General features: G+C 36.2%; 1 protein-coding gene across 1 annotated transcript; it reads right to left on the minus strand.

Moving 5' to 3' along the window:
- Positions 1-651: 651 nt before the first annotated feature.
- On the minus strand, positions 652-20,299 carry LOC116262102 (probable LRR receptor-like serine/threonine-protein kinase At1g06840). The gene is made up of 20 exons (XM_031641194.2): positions 19,895-20,299; positions 18,850-19,000; positions 17,476-17,547; positions 17,257-17,328; positions 15,870-16,013; positions 15,696-15,767; positions 15,526-15,597; positions 12,912-12,983; positions 11,280-11,348; positions 11,140-11,208; positions 10,981-11,052; positions 10,706-10,792; positions 10,385-10,453; positions 6,959-7,479; positions 5,982-6,146; positions 4,305-4,588; positions 3,332-3,383; positions 2,699-2,949; positions 2,395-2,529; positions 652-1,248 (listed from the first exon to the last, which is right to left on the minus strand). The coding sequence occupies exons 1-20, from the start codon at positions 19,986-19,988 to the stop codon at positions 901-903; spliced, it is 2,871 nt and encodes a 956-aa protein (XP_031497054.1). The 5' UTR covers positions 19,989-20,299; the 3' UTR covers positions 652-900.
- Between the last annotated feature and the right edge of the window lie 691 nt (positions 20,300-20,990).

A 20,990-nucleotide genomic window follows, 5' to 3' on the forward strand; every position in this document is an offset into this window, starting at 1 on the left:
GGACCCTGAGTGGACCAGCCTGGGCCCATCACCGACCCTCTCGCCAGTCTTCTTGACTGGCTGGGACAATCGATGCCAAACCGTTGCCTTGGCGGCCCTCGTAAATCTAGCAAGCTCAGCGCTAAGCCAAACATCCGGAGATACGTTTCTGATTCAGTATGCAGGGTTTTCACCTTTTTCTTGTTTTTTAACCCCATAAAAAACGAATTTTACAATACAAATGGGGAAGCAGGTACTGGTACAACCAATTTGGTATTCTAAATTTGGGTATGCAGGAATAGCAAAAAAGGTATGCATGAACAATGTATATATACACGACTCTATGTGTGTATATATATATATATGTGCAAAATTTCACAAAAACACAAATTTAAAACAAAATTCATTCTTAAATGAAGGCAAAGTTTAAAACTTAAAGAAAAAAAAAATTTGTATTTTGGATCGGTTTTGACCCAAAACTGATCCAAACATAGCAGTACCACCATACCGCTGCACAGGTAATTGGGCAAGGCTGCCGTACCTATGGGACTTAGATTAGAAAATAAAGTAAAACCATGTTAGCCGATATCACAGCCGAAACAGACAGTTTACCTCTCTATTGCCCTTTCAGTTGGAAGGAATTTGAAGTTCAAGGGTCCACAGAAAACGAAATCATACATAAAAATGCTTCAAATAAAAAGAAGACCTCATACATCACCTGAATTAAGCGACGCATTTTACCAATGCGACTTCTTACTGAACCCATCTACACTGTAGAAGCACGGCTAAGAATATGCAAGTTACAACGTAACCACGATAATCGAATTGTCCCAAAGAATAAACAATGGAACGTCGGAGGAGATTTGCATGAACCTCCAGTAGGTTTCCATCTTGTTCAATAAGTATAAAGTTCAGAACACCTTAACGTGGAGCAAGGTCGGGCACGGCACCACTGTGTAAGTCACCGCCAGAAATACCGAAGGACACAGAAACGTCCTTGGTTGTTGCAACTGATGATGAACCCAGGCTCCCGACCGTTTCAATTTCAGTTTCTGCAGACTCTGAAGTTGTGTACACAGAATCTGGCATCTTTCGCCAAATGTTTTCTAGCTCCCGAACTACCTCAGAAATAGATGGGCGTATGTCTGTCTCGTCCTGACAGCATCTCATCGCCAACTCTGCAAACTGTTCAAGGCATTCAAACGGATATGGACCCAGCCGACTATCTAATACGGAGAGTAGAAGCCCAGCTTGGTATGCATGATTCACCTGTCGTCAAATGTATGTTGGATTTGAAAGATCAGGGAATAGCAGCACCTTCAAATGAACTGCAAGATATGCAGACAACGCAATGGCACACAAAACTCTCAAGTAAGATGCTGCCCTCACATGTTTGTTTCCTCTATATGTAAAAGTTAGATCCTCCTACCTTCATGTCATGTGGATGCCTGTGAGCTTTCATCTTTCAACACGTAGTATAGTCGAAAGTCTATAGTTGCATTTAACGGAATCCATTTATTAGGAATGAACCCTTGGATCAAGTTTTTTGACGAGAAATATATTTTTTTAAGACTCGAAAACAAAGAACTTAACGATATTGATTCTTTAAAATCACGCGTTGTACATGGATATATATTGTTTTGACCTGAAAACATAAACTTCACAATATTGATTCTTTAAAATTTTGTGTTGTACATGGATGCATACCGTAATAGGATTTCCTACTAAGCGATTAACTTGTTCACATCCATTTGGTGAGGTTCCTATAAAGAAAGAAATTTCATGAATTACCAAAACTAAAATTGCCCAACCCCTCTAACCATTGGGAGGAGCCAATTGCTCTGAATAAATGTGTTTCTGTGGGCACACACGTACACATTAATCTCCAAAAGCCGAAGTTCTTTATGTGCTACTTAAATTGCGGAATGCATCAGTGAATCGTAAGATGCAATTTGAATTACTCGACTAACGAATGGTCATGTCGTCAAAAACAAATAAAACAAATTTATTTTTTCATGCATCTTGTATTCTGCTTTGAGTACGTCGAGAATATATGCATTATTAGTGATGCTGTTGTGATTATTTTTCCTTTTGGGAGAATTTCATAAACATGCAGTTTGGTGATTAAGAAGAAAACACCCAATGCTTCAACATTGTCAAGAATATGTCTATTTATTTGCAGTTTGCACCATTAACTAAAAGCTCCTCTGGTCATTTTAAACCTAGTACATAAGGAATTAAAATGATCAACATAATTATGAGTAAAACTATTAAGTAAAATCATGAACAGTCATTTGAGACAAATATAAAGCAGATAAACAAATCACTATACATACATACATACATACATATATATATATATATATATATATATATATATGTATATAAAATATATATAGACACACAGAAGATTACCTCACGGACAATGTTTTTGCCATGTGAAATAGGATGCATCCCCGTGAGGAGTTCAAAAAACACAACCCCAAGGCTGTATACATCGCTTTTGTCTGTCAATTTGTGTGTCAAGAAGTACTCAGGATCAAGGTAACCCTGCAGAGGGGACACCAGTGGAGGTTAACAGCTGTATAATTCACCACACGCAAAATAATTTTGCATTAAACCAACCAAGAATTTTAGAAGAAAAAAAACATCGATGCATGCAAGCATGCACATGCAAGACAAATATTCAAAAAAAGGTTGATCTGCAAATTTCTCTTACTGGAGTGCCTTTCACCACAGTAGACACATGGCCTGGTTCACTTCCCTCTACTTCTGGCACAGGTGCAAGCTTCGAGAGCCCAAAATCAGCAACCTTGGCAATGAACTTGGAGTCCAATAATATATTACTGGCTTTAATATCACGATGGAATATTGGTGGATTTGCTTCATTGTGCAGATACTGAATGCCCCGAGCAGCACCTAGTGCAATACGCAGTCTCATGCCAAAATCAGGAGGATCTTTCGCTTTAGCTGTGAAGAAAAGCTAATATTTAGGACATGGATAATTAAAGCAAATATTATGATTTTGCAGGGAACAGTATCTTACATCTTAAATGTGATCTCTATTTTGACTATAAACTTTAGAATTTTCAGAAATTAATATAACAAAATTGTCAGAAAGTCGTTGCAGATAAGTTGATAACTAACTCCATGTTGCCCACGAAAAATTGCATATTCTCAAAATTACACCTCAAAATGACCATGCAAATGCACGAGGGAAGCAGGAAAATCAAAACAAAGGAATCCAAACAGGAAAGGCCAATATCACATACATATTTTACAGTTATAGCCTTCTGAAGTCTCATCAACAAAAAGAATCATGAGGACAAAGATGTAAAGTTAAGAGGGACACCTGACAAATGCTCACGCAGACTGCCATTTGGCATGAACTCATACACCAACATCTGCATAAAATAGAGGAACAAAAAGGTGAGCACCACTAAAGAAAAGATAACTCCAACACAAGTAAATAAAAGGCCAAGTCCTTAGTTGTGCGCCAATTGAAGCATGCTACAAGCCAAGCTTGGGGAAGTTATAGATAAAGGACAATAAGAATAGCTTTTAAGAATGTCATCCAGAATAAAATCATAATTTCTGTTTCCTAGGATGACCACCCTTGAAGAAGATTGCAGCTACTATTCGCAAAATAATCAATGGTAACCACAAAAGCTATATGCTTATTCATAGATGCTTATTGAGAAAACACTGCATTTACACATGAACTTGAGGAGTGAAGAACATATGCATGCAAACAAAGTAAGCTCCAAACACAAGGTCTTCCAGTAATACAAAATATCGAACTGCAAAGTCTGTGCAATGACAAACAATTGAGGGTCTGTTTCAAAGCCAGTTTAGATATGGAGAAAATAGGGCAATGGGACAAGTTGCTCTTGCCATCGCCAGTTTCATCTACCAAATATGGGCAGCAATGTAAGAGGAGTCAGCTGATCCCCAATTTGCCGCCCATTCAATCTCACATATGGTTCCCAAGCACAGTCTGAATTGATGAACTTGCTAATTATTGTAGCAAGATGTGCACTAAGTGGAAGGGTGACACGTTTATTGTCATGGACTGCAGAGTCCCTATACATCCCCACTAAGGATATGGACAGGTGACCATGAAAGCAACATGAGCCAAGAATTTCATATTACTCTTGTCAGTGGTCCACGTTATGGAATTTATGAGCAAAATCTTCTAACAATACTCTCTCAACAACAACCGCCTAATCATGTGAAGACTGTGTGCAACAAGCAAATCTTATGGTGCTTCCGACAGAAGTTCAATTCTATGAACAAGTTGACAAGTGAAAAAACATTGCTAATACCTGTTCACCTTCTTCATTGCAGTATCCTATAAGAGACACCAGGTTTCGATGATGTAACCGCGACAGCAACTCTATTTCTGTAAAAAACTCTCTTTGTCCTTGTAGAGATCCTTCCTGAGCACGCTTAATAGCAACAGCTGACCCATCAACCAACACGCCTTTGTAGACCTTCCCGTAACCTCCTTCCCCAACTATTGCTAAATTGCTGAAATCATTAGTAGCTAATGCCATCTCTCCAAAGGTAAAGTCTTTGACACCATCGACTTTGATAGGGATATTAGAAACTAAGAAGAAAAGAGAAAAACATGAAAAGAAAAATTCAAAAAAGAAACAAGATGGTGAAGCTAAGGATCATTGTCTCGTCATAAGCAATTAATAACTAATGACTAATGAGAGAACAGACTAATCAAGTAATAGGTGACCAAACACCATCTGTTAGATATCTACTTGTAATGAAATCCTCTTTTGAAAATGTCTCACTATTCTAATGGAGGCCAGTGCAGAAATAACAAGTAATCAGTGCATTATATAGTACAAATCAGGTTCTCCTTAATTTAGAGAACCATGACGCATGAGCAATGGTGGTCATCAGACCAGGTACCTGTGTAGTGGTCAGGTACCCATCCCAGATCAGGCCCGGTTCAGGTACAATATAACATTACATGCTACTGGACCCAATAGAACTTAGGACCAACCCAACCCATTTATGATTGAATAACGGGCTTCTTCAGTACCATGCATGAGAAAGTGTGGGCATTAGGCCAGGTACCTATGTAATGCTCAGATACCCATCCTAAATCAGGCTGGCTTTTGGTAAAATATAATGTTACATGCCACTGGACCCAATAAAACTTGCAACCAACCCGACTCATTTATGATTGAGTCGGGGCAGGTAACAGGCTTCTTCAGGTACCAGTAGGGGACTAAGCCAAATAACCTCAGTATTCAAGTGTGGTTTCGAGGCCTTTGGGGTCACTACTGGCCAGTCCAACAGGGTTTGGAGGCAAGGGGGAGGGGAGGACCCCGTGAAATTTTGAAAAAAATAGTTTGTCCCCCGTCCCACCAACCCCCAACAAAAGAAAAAAATTCTCGTCTTCACCCCTGTGGTCTAACGCCCACCTGCTACATACATACACCATTTATATACACACAGATTGACGTCCTTGTGCTTAAATTTGGATTCAATCACTCATTAACACTAATGTATATTGCATCTGATGCTGATGGCTTGTCACTTCTTTTAGATGCATCACCATCACAAACAGAAACAAAAGCATGGAATCCCCCAAATGGACATACATGACCAAGCAAGCATCCCAACACTGACTTATAAAAGTAAGATCCGTCAGAATACATCTATACAAGAAATAATTTCAATCAATTGTGATTTGTGGACAAACAGATTCCCCTAAATAACCCAGAGAATCACAGTGTTGTTGTTGATAACCAATTAATTAGCTCCCCATATGGAACCTAAATCATATTAGACCTTGACCCATTAATTGGCTTAAATATGAATAACAAAAAGCTAATCCTTCTACAATCAACTCATTTTTTAGCACCAAAAAAAGGAAAAAGAAACTCCAAGTCAAACTAATTATTGTGCAGCTTTAACACTAGAAAACCCTTTACACATGCATATGCATTAACAGAAACAAGGGTACTTAGGGTACTTACCTAGACGCTTCCTGCTAATTTTACTGTATTCTTTAACATGCCTTCTTAAGAATAAGACGACAATAAGACAAGAAACTGCCACTAGAGCAGCAGTTGCTGCCAGGATGATTGCAACCAAAACTCCCTTGCTCATTCCGGTGCTTTGGGAGCCGATGATAGTATTCACTGGAACAGACATGAAGAATCAATGTTATAGGCATTTCAGTCTTCCACTTGGCAAACCCAATGTTCCAATGCAGAAAAAATATGAAACCTTAAATTTGCCAATACAATCAACAAGCAAAAGACTTTATGCTTTCTTTATTGGCCTTGTCATTGGGTTATTTTATGAAGGCATGGATAATATGAGCAAAACGTACAAATTAACGGCTTAATTTACACGAGATAGAACAGCTACACTTTGCAAGAGCTAGAAGTACAAAACATTTGATGACAAGAAGCTTCATCTACAGAACCATTCCCCCTGACAGGCCCAGTGATAAGGGTCTACACTAGTTGCATCGTAGGAATCAGAAGCAGGAAACAGTCAATTCACAATTTTGGATTATTCAGGAAGTGGGAGTAGGAAACAGCATGGGGAGATGTTTAGCAAGTGATGTGATGGATCATGCAAGAGACTAATAAATTAATATAAATAAGTAAACCCTTTAAAAAATAAAAATACAAGTTAAGGCATGATATTAAGGCAAAAATAAAGTAAAATAACATGGACTCATGCTTATGGCATAAGATCAGGCTTATGTTTGGCAATCAGGTTTCATGATGAATTCCAGTATGTGGTTCATAGAAACGGAGGAGTCCCAGCTTCCCGCTTAGTTTAACTGATTCCAGAACAAGAAAATGACCTTCATTGAAATATGTCTAATTCATTAGGAAGAAATTCAAAGTTCAGGATAAGCATCTGATAAAAATTTTGATTTCTTTTATATGCAATGGTCTTATAGATGAACATCATAATAAGGCTTTTCAAGTCTTACCATATTCATATGGTCCTTCAAGAGTGAAGTTGAGCAATTCATATGGACCAAACACAGGACTGTCCTTCATAGCCCATGAAGTAAACATGTCCCTAAGCCGTAGGATCTCACTCAGATTGAAGGTTTGATTGCTGTGGCTATCTTTTATCATAGGAAAAAGTTTCAAGTACATCTTCAGCCTTGGACCTTCCTCCCATATGAAGGAGTAAACATTCAATTGATCAAGATCCAAATCAAGGCTAGACGTGAGATAAATACGAAAGATTGAGACATATGGTGGAAATACAGAGATGCCAGGGCTTTTTAAACGATATCCAACTTTAATAGGAGCAGCACAGAAACATGTAACAAGTGATGATGGAACATATTCATAGAATTGAGCTGGACAGGACTGGACTAGACAAACATTTGTGGAGTTAGATGTGCCTCCAGAAGATTCCATATTGTCATCAGGTTGGGGTCCACAAAACTGTGTGACCTTGAGCTGGTTGGCACTTGAACACAAAGGATTTCCTTGAAGCCTGAGCAACTCAAACAAATGCAATCCAATAAGATATAGCATATGCTAAATGCAAAATCTTATCTGACTGAAGAATAAGTAAACTGGTCTCATAAATTGAAGAGTAAACACAATGTAATCAAAAGGTTCTTGCTTAATGGCCCTACCAAGAAATGAAAGAACACCTGACAAAGGACTTCTATGCAGAGTCATAAAAATATTGCAAGAAAGAAGCATGGACATCATTTGTTCAAATTTTCCATGGATAGACAAGCAACAGAAAGATCAATTTTTTTATAACATCCCCTCAGCCAGTGAGAGTACAATGATTCATAACACAGTATTCCCATACATAGACAAGCAACAGAAAGCTCAATTTTTTGATAACAGCCACTCTAACTCACAGCTAAATCACCCCTGAATCATAAACTAAGTCCAAGTTAAAACTTTTGTCTACAGCTGTAAACATGAAATCAGTGGAAAAAAGAGAGTTGCATGCGATTGCTAGATAAACTAAGCTTCTCCCAGTATGTTGTATCTCCTTTCCATGGTTCTAGTCTTCTAGAAGTGAACAATTAAATATATATGTTTGTTTGTGTGTGCTTTAGTTGGATAGTAGGATCCTCTACTAGGTAAACAGCCAGAATTAACAAACTCCCCTAACTGCAGTGATTTTTTTATATTTATATCATTCTAAAGTGTTAGACCAAGCCTGCCGCCTTCTCAAACTGGAATAAGTTTTGGCTCAAGATTGCTGTCATTCTGATCCTCGTAGAAAAGCAATTTACCCATGGAAGACAAAAGTAAAAAAAAAAAGCAGAAGAGAACACTACTCAAAGCGTTAGTGCATTGCATTGCCAGACATTGCCAGCATAGTGAAAATATCAGATTCATGAGACCCACTGGATAAACAGTATTTATCAATTTTTTCTTCTTTCTTTGATATTCTTTTATAAAAGTAATTTTGCAGACAAAATTTAATCTGACCACAAAGAAACAAAATAATTTTCTAGTTATGTCCGTTACTAAGATCGAAGAAGACTAATCTACATTGACTCCTGATGCCTGTCATGTCAAGAACAATGTTGTGATCATCACTATGCAATACTCATCAGTAGCATCATTCTATTTCTATGGTTTTACTTTTACCTATGCAGACAAAAGGGATAGGGTAAACCTAGGTAATTCACCTAGTCAGTTGAAAGGAAAAAGGGAAGAGGAAAACAAAAAGGACAAACTGAATTTTTTAAAAAAAAAGGTGCACTGTTACAAGTAAGATAACTACGTTCAGTTCTGTTTATCAGGTCTTCTTGCTCTTGTTAAAATCGTAAATGAATGCATTACATATATTCATGACCATGCATAAATATGCATCATATACATGCCTATGTACAATTAACCAAATGAGTAATTATAAAGAGCTCAGAGGCTGTCTATGAGCCACCTCAAAGACTTGATTGATTATTCACAAGGTGTTATGTGTTACATTAGTTTTGCAAGAAAGTGAATGATAACTTTTAGACAAAGCAACTTTTAGTTATATGCCATCAATCAAATTCATCAGATGGTTCAGGAAAAGTTCACATATTTCAGAAACTATATCTATATGTGTAAGGAATGATTCAACCAGTCCCATTTTCCAAGTGCTTTTTTCATCCCCCCCCCCTCCCTTTTCCAAACAAACCCCTTTTTCTCTCACTTTGGAGGATCATAAGTCCTCATACTTAGTTTTCTTGTTGCTACCTTTATCCATTAAGTGATATATCAAAGCAAAGCATGCAAAAAGGCCAGTTGGTAACCACCTACAAATAGAAGCATTTATTCCAGTGAAATATATATTACATACATACATATGTACATATAATAGCCATAAATATCGTTCTTGGGTTTTTATCGGCGAGGTTTTTCGTGGGTATTTATCGGCAAAGTTCTTTGTTTTTTTGGAAAAATCTCAAGAAAATCTCAGATTTTTTCAAAAAAATAAAAAATCAAAATGTTAGGTAAAAATACAAGAAATGAAAAACTACTAACTACTAAGTACTAAGTATTGCATTGCATTTAGGAGGTTATGTTAAATACCTAAAACAAGAGTAAATAAAACAATGAAACAAAAGTTGAAAAAAAATACAAACAGAAAACAAAATAAAATAAATGAAAAATCACGATAAAATTGTAATAAAATCGCCATAAATTCATTTTAAACACTTTTTTCAATATATCGCAATTTTTCCCATTTTTATTATTTTTTTCTTTAACATCATGATATTTTCGAAAATATCGCAATATTGTGGCTATTATACATACATACATACACACATACATATATATATACACATACACACACACACACACACAGAATTTGGTAGGTATGAGACCCTTAAGTGCAAATCTGGTAAGGAATCAGCTAAGCCGTTGATATTTACAAGATGGATGCCTGAGAGAAAATCAATGAGTAAAAGGAGATAGGGTGTTTCAGTCATATAGCATTAACTAACAACCATTTCTCCTTGATTTTCTCTCAACCATCTATCTTGGAAAAATCAATGGCCTATAGGAATTTTTACCAGTCTCGTAGCTAAGGGTCTTGTACCTACCAATTTTTATATATATGACTGGTAAAGAATCATCTCGGCCATTGATTTTCCCAAAATGGATGGTTAAGAGAAAACCAAGGAGAAAAGCTTGTTAATTAATGCTATATGTCTAAAATACCCTATATCCTTTTTTTTTCTCGTTGATATATATATATATATATATATATATATATATATAGAGAGAGAGAGAGAGAGAGAATGGTATTATGGTAGGTATGACCCTTAAGCGCAAATCCAATAAGATCTTAGGCGTTGATCTTTCCAAGATGGATATACACACACACACATATCTGCACATACTAAAGTGATGATAAGCTGAATAGACAAACTCACCTTACACTCACATTGGTAGGAGGGTTCAAAATACTGGAAATATTTGAGAAGTTGTTATTTTGCAAATCTCTGCAACAAACAAATAAACTAAGTTACATGTAAAACAGGATACAATCATAAAAAAAGTTTTATCCGCTCAACTAACAGGTCCATGGCCAGTGTTACTAGAGATAATTTTAATTTAACCTACTGACTTGAAGACAGAATAAAGCATCTTATGGAGCAATAAGAGGCACGACACTATGCCAATGAAAGCTCAAAGAAGGAAATAGGCAACATAAAATCAAAGAAGTGAAAAACAACAAAAGTTTGAAAACATACACTATGAGCCGATCCTTAGAACCAAAAGTTCTGTTCTCCCAAATTGTAGCTAGAACAGACCCATTCAACTGATTATTTTCCAAAGATCTGTAAAAGAATATCTCTAGTAAGCTTCAAGAAAATACAAGCATTTCAGAGTAAAAACACACAACCAACTCATTGATGATCCTGCAGTGAAATTGACAATATAAAAGCAACAGTATGGCTAGAAATCTTGCCTTTCAAGTTTGATGTGTGTGTGTGTGTGTGAGAGAGAGAGAGAGAGAGAGACTTACAATCTTTGGAGATGTGGGAGCGCAGAAAAATTTTGAGGAATAGTACCAACAAGTTTGTTGTTTGACAAATCACTGTGAACACATGGTTGCAAAGATATACATCTCAGGGTGCAAGAATTGATGGATAATTAAAGAGGACCAAACGTGTCTTCAACATACATTGTAGTGATATTAGCAGACAGCTTGTTTGTTGGAATTACTCCCGTAAGATGGTTCTGGCTAAGATCCCTAGTTGAAACGAAAAATAAGCATAAGGCAAAACAAAAAGAACAAATTGATTTCTAATCATTAGAACCTACAAATAACCAAGTCCTGTTATGCTGCTCAAATCAGGAACAAGTCCTTCCAAGCTGCAGTTTCTAAGGCTCCTGCAAGATTGGACAACAGAACAAAACAAGTGTCCTGATAAGCCATAAATCAATGATTAATGTATAAAGAAATAAAGAAGCACTATAAGAGAAACTAATCTACATAATACGAGAGGAAAAATAAAAAACACTAATAAGTAATAAACATGGTACACTGTTTTTGTAATGCGTACTGCATTAACTAGCCTGCCCTTAAAAAGATTAAGGTTGCATACTTAAAGAAGGGCAAAAGGTCATCATGATTATCACTATTAAATGAAGAAAACAAAATAAAATAACCAAAAAAGTTTAGATTCAAAGTTCTTATTAATTTTTATAATTATAAGGGGCAGGAAAGTCAATTAACCATGTGTTTATGTAATTAACAAGCATAGATGGCTGTGTTTGCATTTTGCAACATCCCAACTCTCTCTCTTTCTATCCAATGAAAATATTATGCCACCAGCTTTTATCTGGTTGTCTAGGCTGCCCAGCCAATCCAGAAACCCAACAAGTTGATGAATGATGCATGTCCAGAAAATAAGACTTAATAACAATGAATTGAATTTTATAAGGGTCTAAAATCAATGATCTTAGCATTGTTCAGCTCATAAAGTTTCATAATCTTTTTATTCCTATATTTATGGACATTAGTAGTTCATCGATGCAGTTGGATTTATCAAAACAAAGAAGTTGAAAAGATTGTCTTCCAACTTAGCCAGTATGCTCGGTATATATGAATTACAATTTGATGTTTGGTGAGATAAACTTTCACACATGTTGTAATCACATGACTCAAAATTCACTTCCTATTAAACAAATCATGTAGATTATGCCAGTAAGGTTTATTAAAAAGTGAAAATATGAAAGGAATGGTGATTTTTAATTTTCTGCTAAACTGTTTCACACTGTCCTGCATGCACATATACACATACACACCATCCATCGGTATGTAAATTTACAGACAGAAAGGATAAAATAAAATAAAAATTATGTGTATCATCTTAAATGACAAAAAGTTTATTATAGTGACCATCTAACTCGTATAACTATTTCAGTGCTTCACTTTCACATTTTCATTTCCATTGTTCGATGAGTCCTTCATTTCTTTCAAGACAATTTTCCCATGTTTCTCCACCGCTTGACAAATTGTGATATTGCTTCATCAGGACCAGATAACAACTCATCTCCTACATGGATTTGCCTTCCCTTTAGGACTCAATGACAAAGGTAACAAAGATACACAGATTAAACAGAAACTCAGCAAACCAAAATATTATTGTTGATGAAATTTAACACAGAGCTGAATGTCCAGCACAAATCATGGAAAACGTTGTGCGATAAACACAATTCATAGGAGAAAGATAAAACAACATTCAAAGGCATGATGATTTGTGGATCCAAATAAAAATTTTCTTTTTATAAACCTTCTGAAAGAGGGACAAACTTTTCGAAAGGACTAGGAGAATGAAATATCATCCTTTCCGAGGCTCAAACAGTTAGAGTAACCTTTTCACTAGATGATCAAAAATAGGATGTAAGACTAAAAGCAACTCATTTGTGATTGTCCATTTATGCACTTACAATTTTAGCAATTTTGACATCTTACTGTAGGAGGCTGGAATCGCACCAGTAAACTGGTTGTTATCCAACTGGCTGCAAAATTAAAATGATCAAAACAAAATACAGGGGCAAGTTATTAGCCCCTAACCTGTTCAGGCAGATAATTACTATGTACAAGAACCAATTCAAACAAGAAAGACAAAGAATGGAATTTAATTGCAATCTTTTGGAAGCTAAGTTGACATGCTAGAGTTTTACAATTCACAGGCATAGGTAGTCCATGTATAACTAATTATTCATGTCCGCTACCAGATACATGTAATCATAGTACAACTATAGAATCAAAATCCAAAGGCTGATTCTTTCTAACAAAGTATAAAATAAATGGAAGAGCCAAGGATGACCTTGTTATTCTTAACAAGTACCGAAGTTTATTTTCTCAGTCTCCTCTCCCAAGTAAATAGAACAATGTAACCGTGGACAGTAAAGTATCTTACTTCAATTGTCAGTAACTCAGTATATTTAACCTTGTTAACAATTTCCTCATCCATGGCACTATATCTATCATCTACATTTTATTACCCTTGCAAGAACAGAGATATAAGGATGTTGTTTTCACCTAGGAAATCAATCAGGTAATGCTCTAAATGTAAAGTGTGTCAAAGAGATCTATTAGCGAGAGGTGTTTGCACCTACAGATCATAACATACCCCTCAGAATAACAGCAAGCACTGACAGTCACCAAGAAGAATATCTAGTGATAGACATGGAACTATATCTCCCAATGACAGCAGCTTGATTTGGACTTGGGAGGATCAAATGCTTCCAATCTCCTCGGAATTGCATAATAAACATCCAATAGGTTGTCAAGCACTGGATTTCAGGCTTATTCCAACAATCACAGACTATGGCCTCGAAACTGCACAAGGCATGTATCCAGACACACACATGTGTGCGCATAAATATAAAATAGAGATGCTTGGAGGAGGTTGATAATATTCCAAAGGTCATCATTTCACGCTCAATCAAACACCCACAAACAGTAGGTTCCAAAAAGAACACATGCATACATGCACCCTTGTGCCTGCACAGTGCACACAATCAAAATGCATGTACATGTGCATAAAACCAATGTATCGTAACGTGTATCAGTCGGGCCGACCTATATGCGTATCGTAAATTTAGTTTTAATATATAAAAAAAAAAGTCATCACACGCATAATGAACATTCATGATTTATCGTTCGTTCATACGTAACGACACATTAATAAAATAAAGTTTAAATTATTTTACATCACATCAAACCATATAATACATTTTGAAATATTGCATATATGATGTATATATCTGTACATATAATTCGATCATTTTGTGCATATATGTGTGAGTGTTTGTGCATATATGTACATATAATTCATTCATTTTGAAATACTGATATCATTGGGATATTATCAAAATATTGGAACTTTGTGTGACTTGATGTATAAGCACATAGCAAATTGCAATTGAAAGGTTATGCGCCTCTGAGTTCTGAAAGGCCTTTTATGATCATTTACATAGAGCAGAAGGCAAGCATGAAAAAACTACTACAAAATCAAAAGTTATAACACATGAAAACAGGATTTCCATAAAAAAAGGTATTCCTTAGAAACTTTATTCCAGCTTTAGAGAGAAGCAATCTTTTGAAAACAATAAATATATGTTAAATTACAGATTACTTGAAATGATATTTTTATAGGGAATCAAAAAGGTATTTTGGCCATTCCTTTAGAGTCACCCTTTATGATCCACACTTTTCATGTGATGAAAACTGTAGAATGATATCTAAGTAGTTTGTAAATAAATGTTAAGAGACAATCATGCATATTTGCCTACCATGCTTCAAAATGGAAAAGTACAACATTTGCTTCTGTTTCATTATGTTTTCCCATCTTTCCCCTCCAAATGATTCCTAATATTGCGTACTTATCAACCACATCAAAACGTACCTGATGTGTTTTGGACACTCAGCCACTGAACAGTAAAACATTATGTTTGTGAGCAACATTCACTTTGCAATGTTTCTATGTGAAACTTTATAGGTGTAATATTGATGCATGCACTTTTCCTTAAATAAACCCTATTGAAAATCTTACAAGAAGCAAACAGGGACCAAATATCTTGTTGAGTGCAGAGCATCATAATCTTACTTATCCCTAAGCCTAAGATTCAGATCTGAGCCCCTAAGCCAGTATGCACATCAACACCCTGGAAATCACAACCCCTTTTTCCAAATGAAAACATCCACCAAAAAACAAATGACATCGTGAAGAACTTGCCAGAGCTAACAGTTTTGCAAATACTTCTAATGTAGCACAGAAATGAATCCACAAAGACAAATATACACATTAGACGTTGCAAGCCAAAACATCTAACAGTCGTTTGCCAAGGAGAAATCAGCAAATATTAACACAGTCAAGACACAAAATTCAGGCATCTATTGATTATCCGAAATTCCAGGATAAATACTCCATACTACTCATGGTGCAAGGGATTCTCAAAATTATAATATATATATATATATATATATATATATATATATATATATATATATATATTAACACACCAAGAAACTAAAGTAAAAAAAAAAACATACAGAATAAGCAAGCTTGGCAACAAATAAAGCTCAGGTGGAAGGCTTCCAGACAAGTTATTGTTGTCCAATAGCCTGCAAAGGGGGAAAAAAAAGAATGAGAATTATGAGATTGTTACTACTAGAAACTTAAGAAAACAAAGAAAGCCAACTGCTCAATTTTAATAACTTACAAGTGCACAAGTTTTGGCAATCTGGAAAGTTCAGCTGGAATTTGCCCACTTAGAGAGTTATTATTCATATGGCTGTGTGTGTGAGAGAGAGAGAGAGAGAGACGACATGTAAGCACATGCAAATAATAAACGGGCCTTGAAAACCAGATCAGCAGTAGTAAAGATAAAACTTACAAGTGCTTAGTGTTGTTCAAGTTTGCAAATGATGTTGGTATGGGTCCAGTAATCATATTTTGGTCTATTTGTATCCTGTCCAAATTAGGAAGAAAACCTATCTCTTCAGGCAATGGGCCAGTTAGATGGTTGCCATTCAAAAGCCTGCAAATGATAGAATTACAACAAGTTAATGGTCTGAGCAAGAGATGTAACAGTGGCCAAGAAGCAAAGCAAATTTCATGTATACGAAGCTAAACGAGCCATCACATTCTTTACTTCTTTATGAACACAAGTAGCAAGCAAGTACAAAATGAAGCCAATGCTTTTTATTTGTCACAAATTTTGATCGAAGGCACAAGCAAATATTCAAACTGGATTCAGAATTATGAGAATTAAGGTTCATTACATCTGAGTAGAAATCAAATGGATAGAGAACTTTACTATATCCCTTATTAGATTTTCCCAGAAATAGCCTTTTTCTGTTCATATGTATCACAAACAGCAAGTTTTCTTGTTTGTTTTTTTATTTCCTTTTGGCCAATTTTCATAAGAAACAAACCCTTTGTTAATAAGGTTGGCCCTACCTTTTCTCTTATTCATCTTTGAAACTTTATATCCACCTCTATTGCCACCATTTGTGCCAAAGTTCACCACCAATTCTCTAGTTGCTGTTATCGTCCCCACTATTTTAGAGTTGCTGCCATCATCACTAGTGTCACTGCCACCATCACCGCCACTATCATTCATACCTCTGTGATTGCTCCTGCTGCTGCCACCATCTTTCTCCTCATCTTAGTTCACTTTATGATGTAACCTTAAGTGAAGGTTGCATTTATTTATTTTAAGAAATGTAATGTGCATTTGTTTCTTCAGATAAACAAATAAAAAGACATTAGGACAGTCCCTGACTCTCTATGAATTTGAACCCAATTAAACTTAGCATTGTAATATCTAAGTTGGTCATAAGGACTACAAGAATAAGATTCATTTTCTGAACCATTTTGCCTCCCTACGCACAAAGAAACAGAAGAAACACTACCAAACAAGGAATAGAGAATTATCTTAAAGCTGCTCATGAATTAATATGTAAAATTTTAGAGAACCAAAGGATGAACTTGGTCTCAGTAATAAGCCCTTTAGGCATGTAACAACAGAAAAGAGTTATGCCTAGCCACACAACTTCATACCATGTGTAAAATCACAATCATCCAAATTGTGATAATTTAGGCATGCAAGTTGTTGTACTTCATGTACAAACAGAAAAGTCTATCTACAAAAACATATGATAACATAGTTGATGAACAAAATCAAGATAGAAATCAGATGACCACTGCTTTCAATAAGATTACAGAAAAAGCGTTAGTGCTTCAGTTAAAATATGAGGGAAGTTTTTGGGGTGACTCACAGAAGCTTCAGTGTCGTTATGCTTCCGATTTCCTTTGGTATGGTACCAGCTATGTTATTCCACATAACGTCGCTTTGTTGAAAAATGAATATATGACATAAAAACAAATAAGAACAGAAGCTTCATTAATATGCTGCAAGTCAAAAAAAATATTACAAGACAGTATACAAGAGAATAAAAAATCTTCAATCATCTATAAAGCTTAAGAATGGAACCTACAATATTTGCATATGGGACAGCTGACCAACCTCTGAAGCTAACGTTCCAGATAGGTTCATCCTGAGGAGTTGCCTACAAAAGGGTGGTCAAAGTATCAGCACTGAACTTACATGAACATATGTTTCAACCATTTCTCAAGTAAGTGAACAAACGTAAGTACATGATACATTCTCCATTCTGGGTTATGACTTGCAAACCAAAATCCCGCAAAAATGGGAATTTATGGTGTTACTCATCCTACTCAAATGAACCGGCACCTAGGGTTCGCAGTACCTCATGATATCCATACCATGAAATGTGTGTCTAAGGTGAAGATAAACTTTTGCACTGGCTATGTACGAAAACAGTACTAAAACAGGATCAGTTCAACTTCAATATACTGCCTTGATGGTCATGAAGTCATGATACATAGTCATGGTTTAAGCATTAACAAAGCCCCTCTTCATAGGCATCTGAGACAAAAAATGATAGATTGGATCTATGTTTACAACTTCCTAAATAAATCTCTCTGTTTATTTAAAATAATCATCCAAAGCATTGTCGCAATATCATTCTCTGGAAAATATCAGTGAGGTTTTTCTCGGGTATTTTTTTCGGTGAAGTCATGATTTCATTCATTTAACTACTTAGATTACAAAGGAAACAGGTTAAGCATGTTTTTGTTATACCACTAGAACGTCAGCGTGATTTTTGTAAAAATATTATATATGTAATAAACACATGATGCTGCTGAAGGATAAAGCTTCAACATTATAAAGGTGAAAATAAAATTTCCTTAGATGCATTTCAAACAAAAGATAAAAGACAATGAGATAGATTTTCACAAAATGAAATGACCATATGTTTCTAATAATCAAGAATGCATTCAGAATCACTCAGTAGGCACTTCTGGAGATTGTGGAGTTGCAGAACTGCTTCCACACACAAACCAAAAAATAAAGATGATGACCATAACCAAGTCCAACTGTCCAATTGCAAGAAAGGTGTAATTCGTGCACTGAGATATAAACCTTCACAACAGACATTCTTCATAATAAGGTGCCCATGTTATCAGGAATCTGATTTAAATTCTTTGATTTGGCATATTCACATTAAGGCTTAAATTGATGACCAGTGTACATAACAAATCTTGCATATCTACTTGTAAAGCTTGGCTTGTCTGATCTAGAATAGACCTAAGGCTGATCAAATCAGATGGGAACAAATCTAGGTTTTTATAATATCTTCGGTAGTCATAACTTGTAAGCAAGAACAATCACGAAATGGCTTCTCTTATAATAGAAGTCACCTACTTTTGGCATGTCCAAACTCCTGGTTCAAATGCAACACAAATATATGCATGACATGCACAAGCCATGTAGGTGAAACACGTACACTTCACGAACATGGAGATATCCGTCGCTTGAGGTTGAGTTGAAGCAAAAAATTCCATTCCAGTTTGGTTTGCATGGATCCCCGCTACCCCAGTTCTTTAGTTTTCCAAGAGGGTCAACCAAGCTTTTCTTGATTGCTCGCAAGGCAGACACTGTATCACCAGAAAGAACCATAGTCAAATTTCTCAATAACAAATTTCATATTACCCTGTCAAAATTTGCAGTATGAGTCGAAATTTGCATTATGACGCCTACAGTAATTCAGCTTCTTTTCTTTTTACTGTGAAGGTAAGTGATCCTAAACACGGTATAACGGATTCGTGGAGACAAATATGAAATGCTTATTTTTCAGCATTTTAAACTTCAATCCTTATGGCAACGGATCCAACTACAATCATCTAACTGCCAGACATGATAGTGGATGATGGCCAAGCAAATCAGCCGCAAAAAGCAATCCAATTCTGAGATAGAGGTGTCCGCATGTAAAATATCAAGAATGATGTAAGACGGTTATCCTAGCCATTGTATTCGTGATTATAAGATATCGTGTGCATCCCCAACATCATCGTACCAAGGCAAGACTTCACGAATCAATGATAAAAGTAATCCGATCATCGTTATACAGTAAGAAGGAACCGTTTTTTGCCCTAAAAAGCTTTCCGTCTTAAGCAGGAAGTTTTTGTTCGAAAGCATTCACTCTTTTTTTTTTTTACTTTCATTTTTGTCCTAAAGATCTTTCCGTCTCAAGCGGGAAGTTTTTTGTTCGAAAGCTTTCTCTCTTCTTTCTTGAACTTTCTTTTACGTGGGATCTCTTCCGGTTTCAGCTTGCAACTGATCTTTTCTTTCTTCGCCGGTGCAGGTTTCAAGAAAACAGAAAATTATGAAATCCCTTTGAGATATTTGCTCGCCATTAGATCAATATGCGAGGAGAAAAAAATGAAAGGCCATAACCACTGAGCGATCAAACATCCCGTAGGAAGCAAGATCGCGTGCGCGCACGCATACACACGCAGAGACACGTATTGAGGAGGGAACTCGGATCATGCCTTCCGATGGATCCGTGATCTGCGCCTGGACGGAGAGGAACAAAGCCCCGAAGATTAGGGCGACGATGAACGTCCGCTTCTTTTTTCCGAGCATCTTGGAGCACCGAAGCACACGGACATGGGCGCGGTAACGAGAGAAGAAGGCCGATTTCGCAGAGGGAGAGCGTGGGACGTCCCCGTCCAAATAAATGGGAGTAGGAAGCCAGTTGATTGGCCATCGGAGCTTCGAGAAAGCCTTCCTATATTAATCAATGGGTTTCCAGAGAGCGACGTCATATCGGCAAAGACCAAGAAGAAGAAGAGGTCCAAGGGAGAAAGAGACAGACAGAAACCAGTCCGGATGACGGTTTCTCCAGAGAAGTCCTTCGGATCAGGTGGAGGTTGAAACAGGAAGCTCAGGGAGAAAAAGAAAGAGAGGGAATAATGAGGGCGGGCAGGAAGACCATTTCAAACGCGAGCCACACACGTATATGGCGCGGTCCCGCGCTCTTGAACGCGGTACTTCGATAAAAACCAGTACGATAAAATGAGGGCGTTATTATCGCTCCAACATTACGAACCCTTTATAAATGCATGCTCCACCTTTGTTTGAATAACAAAATATGCTTAAGTTTTATTTTTGTAATTTAACATCATTTTCATACATAATTTAGGTGGTTAAACGAAATAAATTAAAATGTAAGTTTGTTCTTATTGGTCTATCAAAATTTAAATGTGTTTTGTAATTTTTTTTTTTTACAATTATGCATCTAAATACTCTATACGCCCTTGTTGCATAAGCACAATATTCATGAAAATATGTAAACTTTATCATTGATCCTATAAACCAAGTCTAATTAATAGATTTAGAGACCAGTAAACTGTTCTAATCAATTCTGCAAAAAAGTTGGTGCTTAAGCCCAATATTTCATGGTCATCCGCATCTACTTGCAGCGCTAGAAATCTCATTTCATGATATATGTGTAATTTTCATATTCATGTCAAATAAAAACAAAAAAAAAGCTGTCCTATATTAATGTTGGTAAGAAAGAATGTTTACACCCTTAGCTTGGCTATATTCTGATGCATGTATTAGAGTTGGGATTGAAAGCAAACC

Source organism: Nymphaea colorata, chromosome 10, assembly GCF_008831285.2.
Source record: "Nymphaea colorata isolate Beijing-Zhang1983 chromosome 10, ASM883128v2, whole genome shotgun sequence".
NCBI lineage: Eukaryota > Viridiplantae > Streptophyta > Magnoliopsida > Nymphaeales > Nymphaeaceae > Nymphaea > Nymphaea colorata.

Coding starts and splice junctions, on each gene's coding strand:
- LOC116262102 (XM_031641194.2), bottom strand. CDS start 19,988: ATGCTCGGAAAAAAGAAGCGGACGTTCATCGTCGCCCTAATCTTCGGG. Junction 16,014..17,256: donor ATAACGACACTGAAGCTTCT/GTGAGTCACCCC, acceptor TATCATTTGCAG/GCTTTTGAATGGCAACCATC. Junction 4,589..5,981: donor AATTAGCAGGAAGCGTCTAG/GTAAGTACCCTA, acceptor TTTTCTTCTTAG/TTTCTAATATCCCTATCAAA.